At 40.0% G+C, this 19,954-nt stretch overlaps 1 protein-coding gene across 1 annotated transcript; it reads right to left on the reverse strand.

Annotated features, from left to right (window-relative positions):
* Window positions 1-10,556: 10,556 nt before the first annotated feature.
* Window positions 10,557-19,273, reverse strand: LOC124142978 (MRG/MORF4L-binding protein-like). The gene is made up of 4 exons (XM_046511758.2): window positions 19,146-19,273; window positions 16,046-16,167; window positions 13,644-13,782; window positions 10,557-12,639 (listed from the first exon to the last, which is right to left on the reverse strand). Exons 1-4 carry the CDS (start codon window positions 19,225-19,227, stop codon window positions 12,203-12,205), a joined length of 780 nt encoding a protein of 259 aa, XP_046367714.1. The 5' UTR covers window positions 19,228-19,273; the 3' UTR covers window positions 10,557-12,202.
* Between the last annotated feature and the right edge of the window lie 681 nt (window positions 19,274-19,954).

Consider the following 19,954-nt stretch of genomic DNA (forward strand, 5'->3'; position numbering starts at 1 on the left):
ACATTGATAGACGGCATAGCGTCAAATACAGGAAATACGGTAGTTTGAAATCGGATGTTATGGGCGTTGGCTAGGCCGCAACACTGATTGCTTCGATGATGACATTAAAAGATTTCATCATGGTCTGTTGCACCAGTAGGCGAGAACTTAGTATAAATAGTTATCACAATTTTATCGTTCAAGTGTTATCAAGAAATCACAAAAAATAATATCCTGGGTTTTATTAAATATAAACCAAAACAATGTCCTAAAACAACATTATTATTTATAATTAAATAATAATGAAATAAATAATTCCATGTCACATACCATTAGGAGGACAATGGTCAAGGACACTAGTTGAAAGATGCCTTATGCAATGACTTGGTTACAAATAATGAATGTTTGTATCACTGAAAGATTTCTTTTTCGGAAAAATAAGATCAAAATTAGTTAAAGGCGAATGTTGTATTGTACATATCACACTCACATTCATTAACCAGTAGGACATATGTATCTCATTAACTAACTATAAGGTGGTACAGTCATGCCCCGCTTATACGGACTTCAGATATCTGGAAACCTCGGTTCGCGGACGATTTTCATTCAAAACGAAATAATTACTATATAAATTTACCCGTATATACGGAAATTCAGTTTCCGGAACCGGATGGTCATTTTCATACACAAAACACTGAAATGCACACAAAATTGTCTCACTTACCCGGACAATATACTTCCGCTATTGGTAATCCTTTGATTCGTGAGAAGACAATTAACCAAGTGACACTGAGTTACGTTTGAGACGAGCTTGTTTATTGCACATGTAATCCCATTCGATAAATATGGCGTCTGTGGAGGTAGAGCCGCAGGAGGACTGATTATATATATCAGGGAAGATATAAACTACGAAGAAATAAAGATAGACACGCCAAACATAGAAGCTAACGGCATTCAAATCACATTAAATAAAAAAAATATAAACATAATTAATATATACCACTGGGTAGAACAAAAAGTCCAACCTGAGGATTTAAATAAGCTACTCCAAAAAAGCAACAAATCCACTATATTCCTAGGAGACTTTAACGCTCACCTGGAGCATAAATGATAAAATAGATAATCATGGCAAACTAATATCCGAATGGATAGAAACAAACGACCTAGTACTCCCAAATAACAACCAACACACGAGGTACGATAAGATTGACCAAAAAACACCCTAAACTACTCCAAGTACTACTTAAACTATACAATCTCATCTATCAAAACGGACAAGTACCTACTCCCTGGAAATAGCCCTTAGTCATACCAATCCCTAAACCTAATAAACCAGCTAATCAGGCTAACTCCTATAGACCAATTTCCTTAACTTCAAACTTACGTAAAGTAATGGAATCTATGGCTAAAAACAGACTACAACATTCCCTACTTAAAATAACATCATAAACCCAGATCAAAGTGGTTTCACTCCTGGCCGCTCAACCTTAGATAACCTCGCCCGTTTAGAGCAGGACACCGTGTGCGACATACGCTTGCAGTCGGAAAGCGCACGTTGAATCTCCAATATAAGTAAGTAAGAGCAGGACATTAAAACAGGACAACTCAGCAAACAATATACTACAGGCATCTTCTTAGACTTCTCCAAAGCTTTCGACATGGTATGGCACGACGGGCTAATACGAAAACCACAAAAAATAGGACTCAAAGGTCAAATAATAAACTACAACCAGGACTACCTAAACAATCCTAAAATAACCGCCTCACACTGTTCAATATAATGATAAATGATCTATTCGAGGGCCTATCCCCTAAAATAAACACATCTAAATTCGCGGATGATAGAGCCCTCTGGATCCGCACAAAAAGCATTAAAATGGCCCAAAACCTACTTCAAAAATCTCTAAACAAAATACAGCAATGGGCTGACAAATAGGGCTTTTCCCTTAACTCGGAAAAAACTACAGGAATAGTATTTAAACACAAAAACATGAAACCCACCTCCCCAAAACTCCAGCTAAACAACAAACCGTCCTGGGACGCTCACATAAATAATCTAATAACTAAATGTAGCAAAGATCTAAATACGCTAAGATGCCTAACTGGCTCAAACTGGGGGCCCTCCAAAGACACCCTCCTCTCACGCTATATATCACTAATTAGATCTAAAATAGACTACGGATGTGCGATATACGACACCCTAAACCAATCCCTAAGCAAAAAACTAGATTCAATCCAATATCAGGCTCTAAAACTAATAACACGCATTCAACATGGCACCTCCTACACTTCACTCCAGGCCTTAACAGGAGAAATGCCACTAAATCTACGTAGGGAACAATTAACCCTAAATTTCTGGGCCGCGTCTCAATCCAACCCCCTAATCCAAAACCTAATAAACAAAAATATCAGCCCCCAAAACCAAGCCCCAGCTCGAAAACACCCTCTACTTACTCCAATATCCCAAAGAATAACCAATTACTTAAATGAACACCAAATAAACAATCTTAAACAAAACTGTAAAAAATCAAATATCTTCACCCCAAAACTTAAAACACCCAAAATAGACATAACACTAGCTAGCACAATAAATAAACAAACCGACCCAAACATAGCAAAAATCACCGCACTAGCATACATACATGAAAATTGGCCAAATTGGTGTCACATTTACACAGACGGATCCTCAGATCCGATCTCCAAAAACACAGGTTTCGGAGTCCACATCACACAACCAACTAAAGCCACACAATCCTACCGACTCCCAAACAATCAATCAATATTCACTGCCGAACTAATGGGCATGGCCTCAGCCCTTCATAATCAACAATCTAAAAAAGAACAAAAAATCCTAATACTTACCGACTACAAGCCCTCCAAAATAAAAACACCAAAAACCGCCCTGAACTAATAAATCAAATACTAAAAAGCTCAAACGATTTAACTAAGGCAGGCAAACAAATAGGATTCATTTGGATCCCCACCCACGAAGGAATATACGGCGATGAAAACGCCGATAAAGCAGCTAAACTATCCCTTAAAATCCCAGAAATAAGCTTAAACCTACCCATCTCCAAATCAGAAATTAAAAGTGTCAACAAACAAAAAATCACCAAAAAATGGCTTAACTTATATCTTAACTCAAATAGCCAAATCAAAAAGGTTCTAACAAAAACGCTAACCAAACCAAAAATTCTACATCCGTCCCAAAAAATCGACAGAGTAATCACTAAACTCCAAACAGGACATACCAACCTAAATAACCACCTCAAAATAATTTTAAAAACACGCATCAGGAACCTGCCAACATTGCAAACAACAAGAAACCACAGAACACGCACCATTGTGGTTAACACGGTAACGGGTCTGTTCCTTGCATGTAGGTAATGCTCTGGTCTCTGAAACTTTTCTCAGACACAGTCAATTGAAATAATCTGTCATACACAAACCAATATACACTGTCCTACATCTTTAGCAAACTCGACCATTGCATCTGTTCGTTACTGCTGTAACAAGTTGTTGAGTGAATCCATGCATGTAGAAGTCATCTGACTCGGGTTCTTCCATGTACGAAGTCTTAAAAATTCTGTAATGTTGCAGGTGGGCCACGTCCTCATCAACCACCAGAGTCTTATAGCCTGGCTTGTACACCTGTACGTAGTGAATGAACATCTCTTCAACTGCTTCAGGTATTACCAGGCTTTTAGGATTAATCCCCTTATGATTTGTCTTCATTCTTCTTGTGTACAGTAAAGGGTGTATGTTGTATTTTTCTGCCAAATTCCTTAAGGGGAAGTCCTTTGACGTCTTATTTTTGAAAAGCAGAAAGTATACGTTCTTGAAAAGAAGACTACCAGTAATTGGCTTGTCATCGGAGGTTTTATTTAGAAACTCGTCTGCCAAATGGACAAGATCTTTGTGTTTCCTTGGGACAATGATCTCATCAATATCAGAGAATAGGACATATTTTGCTGACTTCATCTGAGACACTCGTGGTATGTGCCAAGTTCTGTCCAGTGAGGAACGCTCCCTATGTGCTGCTGAATTGGGCTTCCTGGAAGATTGATACTAAAATTTCTGCCTTCCACAATACCTTCGGCTTCATATACCTTGAGCATGTCCACAACATCTTGCGTCTGACTGTCAAGGTAGAAGACAAATTTGTCCACTCCAAACATTCGGTTGAGTTCAATATTCCAAACAAGCTGTGACACATTCTTGTAGTTGTGTTCAAATGCTTTGACACAACGGGTCATCGAGTTCTTCTGTAGCTTGGGACGCCACACTGTGATGTTGTTTCTTGGAGATATGTTTCCGTGTTGATGTACTGAGAGGAAGGATGGTCTGCCAAGTCCCTTTGGTACAGGGCAAATCACATATCCATTTCTGTATCTGAAATATATAGGACATGGGTAATTAGAACTGAACTGATCAATGCATAATTAAACTATCAACAAGTTCATATTGAAAGTTTCTTCCTGAACAGTTTCTTAATAAATTAGATATTATTTCTTAATATTCAGCAACCCATGCTTGTCGTAAAAGGCGACGATGTTTGTTGTAAGATGCGACTAACGGGATCGGGTGGTCAGGCTTGGTTGATGTATGTCATCGATCCCAATTGTGTGGATCGATGGTCATTATGTTAATCACTGGATTGTCTGGTCCAGACTCGATTATTTACAGCCCGCTGTAATATAGCTGGAATATTGCTGAGTGCGGCGTTAAACAACAAACAAAAACAACAACAGAAACCTGAATAAATATTCCCAAATGTGCCTCTATCTTAATGGTTATGTTTCTGACACAAGTAACTTTCCATACCTGCATGCAGGACAGAATTCTGCAACAGAAGTTTCGACTGTTCGCATCTGTTCTATGGCTGCCTCAAAGAGTTTCTCCAGTGACTTCAGTTCTATCTCCAGACTGGATTTTCTCAAACCCTGGACCACTGAAGGTCCGGACAGAGCCACGATTTTAGATACTTTTCCCCCGTTTTGGGGTGTTTGGGCGATTGTCATATCGTTTTGTTCAAGTCACTCAACCAAACACGATTTAACTATAGCCAATGCTAATTAATTCTTAAGCCTGAATAGATGGTGCTGAAAACGGAGAACCCGTTTTCGAACATTTGAGAGTGAAACATAGAAACACATTTAACGTTAAGGCACGCATCTGGAACATATGAAATACTGTAAGGGACTTTCTCGCGATCTGGCGATCTCGCATTCTCGGGTTTTGGGCATATTTACCTCGTTTTCAAAGGTCGGGATCGCGAGAACGCGAGACTTTTGTCGATAAATGTCATATGCCTCACTCTCGTGTAGAAATCCACATTGTCTCCTATGAAATAGTAGCCTGGCTGCATAGTTCTTCTGTGGGCATGGAGTGCTTCTCTTAGAATCAAGATATAGTACTCTTCCAGCACATGCTCCATGTCATGTTTTGCATCCTATACACTCTCATTCCAAGTCGGCTCCCGCTTAGCATCAGTCTCACACATTTGCTTCCAGGTGTTGATTCCAGCAGACCAGTCTGATGCATATTTTTCAACCTGGTTTATAGCAGCTGTATAGCTCAGGGAGTCGTGTGTAGCACTGAACCTGTTAAACAGGGATTTTTTTGGCTCCCCCGTGTAACAGAACTACACTGTCAGGATGCTGAGTCAGATTGAGCTGCTGATTACACAGATAAAAGCTTAGCACCAACAGTCACAAGTAAGGATGGTGCATCCTTCAGTCTGTTCTTTGTAAGGGTTGGATTGGAAACAAATACCTCCAAGAAGGACCAATACAGTGGTGCTTTGTCTTTCCATTCCTTTACAATTGTGTCCCAGTTAAAATCAAGGACGGACGCTTTGTCACTATTCCGTAAAGGGTAACTTCAGCATTGAGCGCGTGTGTAACAGAATCAAAGATGTGATTTCTTTTATGTTCTATATCCAGTGCTACCTTAGCAATATACCGGAAATCAGATGATCTCAGGGCCGTCAATAAGGGATAGAGATTCTCTGAAACTGTAATAGTTTGCCCATTTGGTGATGTTACTGTTACCCGAGAACCTAACAAATGGTTCTATATCAATCTAAATCATAGCATGCTTGTACATTAAGGATAATTGTCGACTTTCAAATTTATATCAGACCTTATCTTCAGTACATATCTCATCTATGACAGTATGAGAGGTATTGAAATTTATGACACTTATTTATGTTGACATTTACATGTCTAAAATGCTACTACAGAGATTCTGTTGATGATAGGGTAGTGAAGTTGATTAGTCTAAAAAACAGCAGAAGAAGAAAGGTTCTTTCAAAGAAAAATAATAATATTTTCATTGACTAAGTGTTAGTCTTGCTGGGACCTTGTCCTGCTCCAATGTGTGTGAAATATGCAAGGGGCTATGGGTGCGATATTAACCCTTAATGTAAAAATGATAACTTTTAGGTTTGCGAGTTGTTACTCTTAGTGTAAAAAAAGGTTACATTAAGAGCTAACACGTAACCCTTAATGTAAAAATGTTTTCTCTAAGAGTCATTTTTATATTAAGGGTTGTAATACAGCATCGGCAATGATATATGTGGTCACAACGGAGCTGTAGCTTCGACGAACAAATGGAGCGATGCGATTGAGCGAGTAGATCATCCCATGAAGCGTGGAAGCAATGCAGTGGAATAAAAAAAGAGATGCGATGCGATGCGATGCGATGCGATGCGATGCGATGCGATGTGATGGAATAATGAAGAGATGCGATGCGATGCGATGCGATGCGATGGAATAATGAAGAGATGCGATGCGATGGAATAATGAAGAGATGCGATGCGATGCGATGCGATGGAATAATGAAGAGATGCGATGCGATGCGATGCGATGCGATGCGATGCGATGCTGTGCGATGCGATGGAATAATGAAGAGATGAGATGCGATGCGATGGAATAATGATGCGATGCGAAGCGATGCGATGGAATAGTGAAGAGATGCGATGCGATGCGATGCGATGCGATGCGATGCGATGCGATAATGAAGAGATGCGATGCGATGGAATAATGAAGAGATGCGATGCGATGGAATAGCGATGCGATGCGATGCGATGCGATGCGATGCGATGGAATAATGAAGAGATGCGATGCGATGGAATAATGAAGAGATGCGATGCGATGGAATAATGAAGAGATGCGATGCGATGGAATAATGAAGAGATGCGATGGGATGGAATAATGAAGAGATGCGATGCGATGCGATGCGATGCTGTGCGATGCGATGGAATAATGAAGAGATGAGATGCGATGCGATGGAATAATGATGCGATGCGAAGCGATGCGATGGAATAGTGAAGAGATGCGATGCGATGCGATGCGATAATGAAGAGATGCGATGCGATGCGATGGAATAATGAAGAGATGCGATGCGATGGAATAGCGATGCGATGCGATGCGATGGAATAATGAAGAGATGCGATGCAATGGAATAATGAAGAGATGCGATGCGATGCGATGCAAAGGAAAAATGAAGAGATGCGATGCAATGGAATAATGAAGAGATGGGATGCAATGCGATGCAATGAAAAAAAGGAAGAGATGCGATGCGATGCAATGCGATGCGATGGAATAATGAAGAGATGCGATGTGATGCGATGGGATAAAGAAGAGATGCGATGTGATGCGATGGGATAAAGAAGAGATGCGATGCGATGCGATGCGATGCGATGCGATGCGATGCAATGGAATAATGAAGAGATGCGATGCGATGCGATGGAATAATGAAGTTGCGATGCGATGGAATAATGAAGAGATGCGATGCGATGCGATGCGATGCGATGCGATGGAATAATGAAGAGATGCGATGTGATGCGATGGAATAATGAAGAGATGCGACGCTATGCAATGGAAAAATGAAGCGATGTGATGGAATAGTGATGCGATGCGATGCAATGGAATAATGAAGAGATGCGATGTGATGCGATGCGATGGAATAATGAAGAGATGCGATGCGATGCGATGGAATAATGATGCGATGCGATGCGATGGAATAATGATGCAATGCGAGCGATGGAATAATGATGCGATGCGATACGAGCGATGGAATAATGATGCGATGCGAGCGATTGAATAATGATGCGATGCGATGCAAGCGATTGAATAATGATGTGATGCGATGTGAGCGATGGAATAATGATGCGATGCGATGTGAGCGATGGAATAATGATGCGATGCGATGCGAGCGATGGAATAATGATGCGATGCGATGCGATGCGATGCGATGCGAGCGATTGCATGGAATCACCATGCGTTGCAAAGGAGTGATGAAGTGATACGATGGAGCCATGGGTCCTTTTTGAAAGACAAGGACAATGCTTCTTTGCTCCTTGACCTCCATTTCCACCACAATTTAAGCCCCTTATTTATCTTTCAATTTCAGTCCTATCACATCACATTTCGGTGAAAAGGCGAAAGCTACCTCCAATACTAAATAATCTACTGGAGTTGATAATGTCCCTTCAAGGTTGCTAAAACATATTTCACTCTGCTATAAGCCTCCACTTAAGAAACTAAATTGACGAGTCAATCAATTGTGTCTCTTTTCTATATAAACTTAAACAAGCTCAGATCATATCAGTATTTTAAGAAGAAGGACCACTTGAATTAGCAAAAGTACAGACCTGTCAGTATGATTTCGATTTTCTCGAAACGTTTTGAAACACCCAGCCAATTTTTAGTCCCTTTTTAACAGTTTTTTAGACCAGTGTTTGGGTGTTAAGACTACACTGCTAAAATAACTAACCTCACAAACTGCAGCTACCCCACTAACAGAAAACAGCAGATCGCTTTCTGGAACGGGGATCATGGTGCTGAAGCCACCTACAGCCAAATTCAGAGTTGGGAATAGCTGCCCATGGTCAGAAATATTGAACCTCATGATTATCTGTATCTTGTGTACTATCTATCTAATGAAACAGACCAGCTACCAACCAGTCAACTCGCTGTGTCATCCTTCTTGAATACATATCATGTCTTCAAGGCTTTAACAATGTTTGCAGCTAATCTGTTCCATTAAAAAGAGGGGCGGTCGGGTAGCCTAGTGGTTAAAGCGTTCGCTCGTCACGCCGAAGACCCAGGTTCGATTCCTGACATGGGTACAACTTGTGAAGCCCATTTCTGGTGTCTCCCCCCGTGATATTGCTGGAATATTGCAAAAAGCGGCGTAAAACCATACTCACTCACTCACTCATTAAAAAGATAGGACAGAAGTTACAGATAATCCTGAGGTTCAATATATCTGACCAAGGGGAGCTCTGAACATTCCCAACTCTGAATTTGACGGTAACTTGCTTCAGCACCCTGAGCACCTTCCACAAAGCGATCTTAGCGCTAAGGTGATCCTAACTATAGTCTGGAAGTTAATTGAAGGTACCGACGTTTACTACAATATCTGATAAACTATTGGACCTACTCCAGTCATAGTTGGTATGAGATTATTAAACGGTCATACATAACTGGATATTACATTTAAAGATAATCGATGCATGAATATAAAAATCTGTCTATTTAGCTATCACTATATTTCATCAACAGCCAGACCCGTTCGTCACGGGTGGAACAAGCATTCATTGTAACAGTCATCTGCATAATGCTACCCCTGCGTCACAGGGCCATATGACACAGTTGAACCAATCAACTCAACTCGAAAGGTTGCACGGGAATCACGCACGCACGAATACGGTGTTAGCTGATGCGAAAGGTTTCGTTGTTAAAATATTTGAATACTTTAAGCCTGAAAGTGAAAGACGTTCGCCCTTCTTTGACATTTCAAAGAACATGAAAAGAACAATTCATGCGTTACAGCTTCCCAAACAAACCGTAGTTAAGATTTTGAACTCTCATAAAAACACATGCTCCCCTGCACATCTTTTAGGGGGCATCTCAAAACAGGATAGAAAATTAAAGTTAAATTCCTTTGATAAGAAAGTTATCAGGGACGTGATTCGGCGGTTAACACGAGAAATGAATTTATTTCAACACGAAAACTAAAACAAATTCTCCTTACAGAGCATGACTTAGATATTTCCAAATGGACCATTTGAAAGCTCCTTTCCAAATTTGGATATCAGTGCAAAAAGACTAAAGGGTCGAAACTAGCAATGTGTGAACGAAACAAGACTGTATCCGACCAGGCCTACTCATAAAGTCTTATGTTTTAGGTGAGGTGAGGTGAAATTGGGTTTAACGTCACGTCCAAGATTGTTGCACTTATATAGCAACGTGCATGCATGTGTGTAAGTGGCTGCTTACACTAGTCCGGACTGATCCCGATTTATAGTGCTAGCTCACTGATATACCATGCCGCAGTTTAACATGAATACCCCCACTCAGACACAGTATACTGACTTCGAGCCGACCAGTCCTTGTTTAAACCCCTTAACGCCGAGCGCCAGACAGGGCAACAACAAGTAGCATCTTTTAGCGTCTTTTGGTATGACGCGGCCAGGGATCGAACCCCGGACCTTCCACTCTCCGGGCGGGCAGACACTCTAGCTCTAGACCACGGAGGCGGTCTCATAATCTAAAGGCAAAAGATGATTGGAAAATAACAAAATGTTTTTTTATTCCATACTAGCCATTCAGATATTTTTCAAATCACACATTAAATTTTGATGCATAGTGAGATTTTTGGTCAAGATGACAATTCTGCAAACAACCTAAATGATGTAAATTGACTCCAACTATCATCCCCTTGTAATGCAGACTTGATTTTTATTGTAGACAGATTTCCTTTCAAGCTATACGATGGCAGCCCGCAAGTAATCTAGTCTGGACCAGACAAACCAGTGAGCTTATATTATTGAGATAATGTGAGCAGATTCAGGAACTCAGGGTACCATGACAAACCATCTGACAAGTCTCCAAGCCTGACCACTGGATCCATTAAGTTGCCTCTAATGAACAGCACAGGTTGCTGGGGCAAATTTGAATCCAGAATCCCCACAGGGTTGTGTCAAGAGTACACAATAAGTACTCAGTAGATACTGTAGACCTAGACTGGACACACCTATGAGTGAGTGACTTGGATATAACAGTTTTATACAATACTCAAATGTTAAAACAGCTTAACAGCCAAATCTGACAGGAAAGTGATGCAAGATGCAGGTGTTTACTACTTTTGGACTCGATCCCGTGACTCAATCCCAGAGGATGCTGACACAGCTACAGCTGGCACCTTACTCCACTAGGCCAACAAAAGGTGAGGTGAAATGGGGTTAAACACCATGTTCAAGATTCAGGGATTTATTTAGGATCCCAAACTCAGTGCCTTTGGCAGGCAAGTTGTGAAAATATTGTAATATTCAAAATAAGACATTTTTAATGTTCTAGTTTTTGTAAAATTCGGAGGAGTAGGAGAATTCTTAATTCAAATTGGAAATTTTTACTGTCACTTGCTGTCAGCTGCTGTTTTACAGTAAACCCTGAGATTATTGGACTTAAATACGAATGTACATGCACATATGTGTGTTGGGGTGTATGTAGTACTGTCGGGTTTTTAGTACTAGCCCACAGAGATTCCATGCCACAATTTAACATGGAAACCCAACTCAGACACAGTATACTGACTCCGAGCCAACTCCTTGTTGTATCCCCTAATGCCAAATGCCAGGCAAGGTAACAACAAGTACCATCTTTTATCGTCTTTTAGTATGCCGCAGGCAGGGGATTGAACCACCAACCTTTAGCTCTCCGAGTAGATGCTCTATCCACAAGTCAACGGAGGCGGTCACGAGGCCACCAATAACAGGTACAAAACTTTAGAGAAACATAATGAAACAACTCATAATGTTTTATACGATAGTTTGGGCTTGAACAAAAAGTCATGATGCATAGTTCATTTTACAACCTAACATTGATTGATATGCCTGAGCTTAGGGTCCTTATCCTTGAAGACTGCAAGATTTGGGGCCTGGGTCCTGTTTCACGTATCGATACTAACACAACAACTATCGTAATGCCAACACTTTTACATAGACTTACAACAGTCGTAGTGCTACGATCGCTTTGTGAACAGGGCCTTGATCTTAAACCAGGAACATGAGATGTAGGGGATCCTTTCTACCCTTGCAACCCCAGTTCAGAAACAAATATCTTTTTCGTCCTATTGCTGCAGATGTGCTCTGAGTGTTATTTGATTGTTCACCATGTTCACATACATAGTCTACAACATCAGCTCCAAACGATCACCTTCTGCCTCTCTTTGTAGGCTGTGAATCTGATGGAGTGGCCGGACTTGCATTCGTGGAATTTGCTTGGCGTGTTCGTTTCCTTTTGGGTGTCGATTCTGGGGTGCTGGATGCAGATGTGGCTCCCGACCCCGACACCCCATATTTACTTCCTTTCACACTGTGGGGGGTGGAGGAGCCTTTGCCTTCACCCTTGCCTTCTTTACCGTGAGGTGTAGAGGAACCTTTACTGTCATTTTTGGAATCTTTTCCTGATTTATTTTCACCTTTGCTATCTTTCCCATGAGGAGTTGATGTGCCTTTACTATCACTTTTACTGTCTTTAGAATGTGGGGTTGAAGAGCCTTTCGTTTCACCCCTATTGGAGGATTTGTCATGTTTACTTTTATCATTCGAGGATCCAGATCCTTTCCCATCACTCTTTGTTCCTTTACCTAGAATGAACAACAACAAAACACATGTCAGCACGGACTAATACAAACTGCATTTAACAGTAACAGAAATAATAATGATTTGTTTGTTTGTTTATTTGTTGTTTAACACCGCACTCAGCAATATTCCAGCTATATGACGGTGGTCTGTAAATAATCAAGTCTGGACCAGACAATCCAGTGATTGACATCATGAGCATCAATCCATGCAGTTGGGAAAAGATGATCTTTTATTCAGTTTATTTGACAAAGAAGAGAAAATCATTTGTACCATATGCAGTGTTTGAGATAGAGAATGAAAGCAGATGTGGAAGAAAAGCTGAGGGTAAATCAGGCTACAGACATTGATGACTTTAGCGAAACCCTTGTCTATTGTGCTGACAGGTCAATGATCAAAATTAGTGAGGAGTATTGGCCTGACTTTTGTACTGCAATTTTATTGCAATACTGATTCATGTATTGCAAAACATAACCCAATATACTGCATGCTTTCTTTCATCAGTAATTTTTTAAGGAACTTTGTGACAACTTGCACTCGATTGAATTTCATTTTTCAAAGGATGATGTTGCTGTATGTCCGTCGTGGTATGGGTTGTCAGAGATGTTTGATGCACTAAGGTATTGAAAATAACAACCCTCCCCTAATGCTTGTCATAGGACATGTTTGGATAACCATCCCTATGTTCTTGTACATTTCTTGAATGACCCTTCCTGAAAAGGCAAAAAGCAAATCCCCCTGACCCACCCACCCTATAATAAATGGCTGGTGCCTAAGGGACCTAACTCTGTAGTCCGTTGTAGTCCTGTCATTGAATAATTTTAGCATAGGTTCTGAGTGAGTGAGTGAGTGTTGCTTTAAGCCGCATTAGCAATATTCCTGCTATTCGCAGCTAAGACAGTATAACAGACACCATGTGATATTTGTATCTATCGTGGCAAAGGGTATCACGATGTGCCAAATGCTCTGTGAATTGTTACAATCTCGGACAAGTGAGGTGGCAGTTTACCCTCTTGTTTGTCTGCCTCAGTGGTGATGGATGCAAAGTCAATCCTGGGGTAGGGCTTCTCCATCAGAGACTGGTAGTCTACATCAGGCAGCAGGAACTCTACCTCCTTGTTTGGGAAGGGAATGATTTCAGACTCATTCTGCCAAAAAACAAAACAGAGAAAATGAAAAAGATGTGAAAAAGATAGGGTTTCATAAAGAAATTGTATATGTGCTCAAAAAAGGTTGAGGCCACTAGCCTACTTATCCATGGCATCATTTTCTGTCAACTCTTGTATAGATTTAGTAAAATCTAAATATTCTTTTACATTTGAAATGTATACTCCTGCATTAATCCTTAATGCATTCACTGAGGTTTCTTTACAGAAAGACTAACTGTGAGAGGTCCAGCTGCTGAAGAAAAGTTGTTCCAACTAGTCTGCCAGTACCCTCGCACAGTCGGCATATGACCCGGAAGTGATGATGTCACATCAGAGCACATTACTGCTTTGTCAGCTCCACGAACGGGCGTGTATCCAGTGTGGAATAATGCTTCATTGTTTCTAGCATCCTTTGCTTGTTTATTCCACCATCGTTTGCTCATATTGTATTCTGGTTATGGGTGGACCCAGCGGTGCCTTTTATGGTCTTCCCATTCCCAGGGTTTCCCCTGACGCAGAATTCTTGCGTATATGACTCTCAATTAAGGAAAAATACGTCCAGAAATAAATGACTGCGTCATGACTGACGAAATTTCAAAATATCCAGGTTATTTACCAGCTTTGGAATGAAAATATTACAATTACTCACCTGAACTTAATTTATAAACATTATCTGAAGACAATATATGCAAACATCTTAAAATTTACGTCTAGTTTTTCATTAATCATACAATAAAACATTTGACTCACAAAAAATATTTTTGACTCACAAAAATTCATAGGCTGAGTCAAGGTGACTCAGATATTGGAGTCTAGGGGGAACCCTGATCATTCGTATATTATAATGTATTCTTGCTCGATTGTAATATTACCTGATTACAGGCGTATTGTTGTTCCATCCACCATTTCAAATTTGCTCTCTACTCTCCATAAGTGGAGGATAAGTTAAAAAATATATGGTTATTCATTAAGTTATTATTTTATTATTTGTTGGATAACTTATCTGCCGACACAATTTTCTTCAAATTTGGAGAGAAAAGAAAATATATCCCAATTTCCACTTATTTTTATTGTGTGTCTTTAGCCCCTAAATTTGAAAAAAGGCCCACATTTTCAAAGACAATGGGGCATCTTAACATTGTGCTGTATGGGCAAGTGTGGGTGTAATTATCAGATAAAGGGCCCATGTCAGAAAGCTGCTCGCGTGAACCCTGAGAGCATAAGCCAAAACTGATGTCAAGTCTTGAGATGAGGTGAGGTAGGGCGAGGTGAAATGGGGATTAATGTGTTCAAGGTTATTTCACTTAAAAAGTGACAGGAATGTTTGTGGCTGCTTGTACTAGTCAAACTTAGCCCGTTTTATAGTGCTAGCCCACTGAGAGCCATGCCACATTTTAACACAGACACCCAATTCAGACAAGGTATACTGACTCCGTGGCGACCAGTCCTTCTTGTATTCCCTAACAACAAGCACAAGGCAGGGTAACAACAAGTACAAGATTTTGGTATGATGCAGCCAGGGGATTGCACCATTGCACTTTCAATGTCTGAGCAGAAGCTCTATCCACTAGATCACAGAGACGGTCACCCACTTACTCTGAGCCAGCCAGTCCTTTTTGCATCCCCCTAATGCTATGGGCCATACAGTTAACTCTAATATAAAATCTTTCAACATCTTTTTGTAATGACGCAGCCCAATTTCATTGAAATCAGATTTTAGTTCTCACTATCGCTTAGCTAAGACCTCAGTCCTGGGCACATTCTATTATGGGTCATGTCAGAACAACCTTTCATGCGAGCAATTAGAGAGTCGCTTATCATATCTAACTTTCTGATTGGCTAATGTCGACTTCTTGTTGATCATTTCAATGGTCGCTCAAATTTAGCAAAAGGTTGCTTTGACATGACCCTTAAAGTTAATCACTTGTAATGTGATGTCCTCGGATATTTGTTTAGTTGCTTAACGGTAGCAAGAGCTAAGATCTGATTTTAATGAGATTGTGAAGCAGCCAGGATCATGAACCACCAAACTTCCACTCTCCGGGCAGACGCTCCATCCACGACCCCATGTACCTCCCAAAGGCAGTTTTGTGGACATGAAATCTCTTTTATTCAACCATCACACATTTCAAAATCAGATGTAAACATGAATAGCTTGAAACCTCCAACTAAAGTCTCATCTTACTGGCTACAAAGCTGCTGAATTAGGATTCAACAATATTCTATCACGCCAAATGTTTTTCTTGAAAATTTAAGTACTGACCAGTGCCTGTAAATCATACATCTCTGTAAGATGTTTCCAGATGTGCTTGGAGGAGATCTTCCGACTACTGGCGTTGTTCAGCTTATCGTGGATGAACATCATTTGGAAATACCTATTTACACCTGAAATACAGACATAAGAAAATTCATCAATCCACACATCCTTGTTTTACCCACTGACATGCAGTAGGGCTGCAACGATACACCTAGGTCACATTACGATACTTAGCTCAATACTTACATCACGATTCGATACATATCTCGATACGCTACGATACCCATAGTGACAAGAAAAGACAAGAGATAAATGAATGAAACTTAGTTTATTATAATTAAAAATTAAATGAAAGTGAATGAATGCCCATGAGTCATAAACATGATAAAATATGTACTGTAATTAGTATTTTAATTTAATGAATCATCTGTCATTTCCATGTAATGGCTAGCAACCACAAAAGTAACAGTCCTACATATTTGTGAGTTGTGACTAGATAGTAGGAGTAAATACTAAATGTACCAATGTCCTGTAGCTAATGATTTGCCATTTTCATGTATAAAGGAATAAAAACAATTAAAAACAATTAATGCAACCAACAGAACAGTCATGTTATACACCATTGAAAGTCTGATCCTATTGTTTATAAAAATACTTTATTTATAACTTTGTATAATATATTTAAAGATTTGCTTTAGACGTCTTTATTTTGCTCTTTGACATGTTCGATGTGCACCCGTTGTCGAAGTGTGTGTCCGAGAGTTTTATTTTCAATAATATTGCAGGAAATAGTGAATAATTTTTTAATCTATCCGTGAAAAATGATAAATTGAAATGGAATACGTATTTCAAACATTGTGAAATGTGATAGATTTAATAAATGAATGGTATGACAGGTAGGTTCTTAAAATTATATACTATTTTGACGTTACTAGGGCTTGGCTGGTTAATCAGCCTACGGTGTCTGGGAACTCGATGCTTCTTGGCAGGTTTACCGGCCTACGGTGTTGAAAGAGTTAAAGCACATTTAAAACATATCTGTGATAAAAGTTTATTAAAAAAAACGTATCGTGGAAAATCGAGATACAGCACCTCAATAAACGCGCACCGTATCGTATGGAGTGAATCGTGATGCATCGGTGTCCTGGGATATCGTTTCAGCTCTAACATGCAGGTGGTATCATCAAACAATTTTTTTTTTAATTACTTACCATGCTCATCTTCATCCTTAAACACTGATCACTGATCAATTAACATATTCAACCTCTCAATCATTTTTTCTTCCATTCAAACACCTAAATGCGCTTATATCAGTGCAAAAAGGTTAAAGTCAATTTCTGTTCTATGAAGAGAGAATCAAAACCATGAAATGGAACCAGCTATGTCTATCATGTAACAGCATGTGCCACGTGATGACTAGATCAAGTGTAGCCTATAACATGGGATTGGCAATAATTGGTCTTTTGAAAATGTAGTGAAGCTGCTAACATGGCTAAATCATAGATTGCTACTGCTTCACTTTACTTTCTGACATTCACTGGACGCTATTACATATCTATGATTCACATCTTCGTAACGCTCTACTAAATGTTGGTGCTGATTTTGCACCTGCATTTCCTACAATATCTGCCATGTCAGCACTTCTTTTGGCAGAAATTTTGAGGATTCAACTGACCAAACCCAAAGGCCACAAATAAAACTTAAAATAAATAGTTTAAATGGGAGTAGTGTAATTTATCAGGCGCACTTTTTCAGATCATATTAGCGCTGCAGGGGCTTGAACGCACTTCGCCGACTCACCGGATTGGCTAATTAATGTGTCAATTAGCTGGCGTTCTACCACAAGACCACGAGCGCTATCACATGTAATAACCCCTCCAACGGGTCATTAGCACCCCCTTAATGCGCATACGCAATTAAGTAAACAATGAATTGTGCATGCGTGTGACATCAAGCTCCGCTCTCCCATTCATCTTTTCTTGAAGCCACACCCGCCATTGTTTATATCAACATGACCAACTAATCGAGCAACACTAGGGTCTATGATGATGTCTTTCGCATCACGTTCAATGACTCTCGTGGACTGGCTTACTACCCACAGGGTTATAGGTGACTTCACAGGAGCCTGTCCCTGTTGTGGTAGTGGCCAATTGACACAGGAAAAAAAACAGCCTTGTTTGGTGATGCCGGATGAAGAGCTGTGGCCAGGAAGTTTTGATTCGGGAGGGAAGTGCTTTTCCTGCTCCCACCTCACCCTGGCAAATGAAGCACTTGTACTATTGGATGTACAAGACTCCAGGCCACGTCATACAGCGGGAACTCAGAGTCAGTTCCAAGCACACACTAATGGATTGGAACATGTTCTGCAGGGAGGTCTGCATGACGGTGAACGAAGCTGACAGCGAGAAGATCGGCAGCCTTGGAACCATGGTGGGATGATGAATCAAAGTTTGTGAAACAGAAATACCACCGTGGCATAAGGGTCGAAGGAGTCTGGGTGCTCAGCTCAAGAGAAAGTCGACTTGTTATCCTTACGACACTGAAAAGGAATCAAATGCAAAATCCTACTTGACCTCAAGCTTCTGTGTTCGGTGAATCGATACACCCACAGCTACCCCGGACGATGCATTATCGTCGACTCAAGAGCTGAGAAAGGCTTCCGCGGGGCAGTAAAACTCGGTTCTATTATGATGCACTGTATGAAATGTAATAATACACCGTGTAGTGTTATAGCCATTCATGTCGCAAACAATATAATTATGTTACACTGTGTAGTGTTATAGCCGTTCATGTTGTATACAATATCATTATGTTATACACTGTATAGTGTTATAGCCGTTCATGTTGTATACAATATCATTATGTTACACTGTGTTCATGTTGTATACAGTATCACACACTGTGTAGGAATAATAGCCGTTCATGTTGTGTAGAATATATTTATGTTATACACTGGGTAGTGTATTAGATTACATTTCCCGGGCCGGATCTCAAGGCTCCTGACGATCAAAACAAAGAATCGAAAACCAAGATCTTTCTGAAAACCCATAGGCATTCAGTCGTGTCTAAGGACACAGATATACTCTCAGCTTGCAAATATACCTACCAGCTGGCTTATGTCGCCTCATTGCGTGAAATAAATTCACTTCCATATCTACATTCCAGTTCGAACTTTCACAGTCCGCCATCTTTGACAACCTTCACCTTTGATGGCTATGCTCTATTCGATTGGACCATTACAGTCTGAGATTTGATCAGCTGCGACTTAAAAAAATTGTGTCTCTGTTAAAAACAACTGTAGAAGCACAACTTTACACATGAACATGGTAACAGTTAGTCCTTTAATAAAATACACTGAAATAGACTTTTTATGAATCTTCGCACGAGAACGTAGAATCCACAGGAATATATAAATCTATCATTGTTTCCATGACTCCATGGACTATCGACCGTATACAGTATGTCTGTGTGGTAGACAGTGTATTATTAAAGAAAGTATGTCTACTGTACATAACACCGTACATGTGTTATCCAATGTTTTTTGAAAGATTAAAAGCAATTACTTAATGACCTGAAAACCCTTAAAATTGATATCTTATCTAGGTAATGTACCTGTCTACCTGAATTACAATTGAAACATGACGCCATGCTTAAAATTTAGAGTCATATTTAAAAAAATTATTGACTGCGATTTTAATGATATATCATGACATATGACATACGTGTGTGTATCTGAATAGGTTTACAGAAGGAAATAGACAAAAGCCAATAATTGCTTATAACCTTAGCAGTATTTGACACGAACACATGATATTCTCAGTTTTGTAGTTTCTACCGGGTGCAGGCTAAAATATTCCCACCTCGTGTTTTGCCGCCCATATAAAACGGCACCTCAGCAAATTATATCAACATATA

Source organism: Haliotis rufescens, unplaced genomic scaffold, assembly GCF_023055435.1.
Source record: "Haliotis rufescens isolate VD_foot unplaced genomic scaffold, xgHalRufe1.0.p SCAF_2, whole genome shotgun sequence".
NCBI classification, from domain to species: Eukaryota; Metazoa; Mollusca; class Gastropoda; order Lepetellida; family Haliotidae; genus Haliotis; species Haliotis rufescens.

Coding starts and splice junctions, on each gene's coding strand:
- LOC124142978 (XM_046511758.2), bottom strand. CDS start 19,227: ATGGCGGACTGTGAAAGTTCGAACTGGAATGTAGATATGGAAGTGAAT. Junction 16,168..19,145: donor GAGGCGACATAAGCCAGCTG/GTAGGTATATTT, acceptor TCTGTATTTCAG/GTGTAAATAGGTATTTCCAA. Junction 13,783..16,045: donor TGTATGATTTACAGGCACTG/GTCAGTACTTAA, acceptor GTTTTTTGGCAG/AATGAGTCTGAAATCATTCC.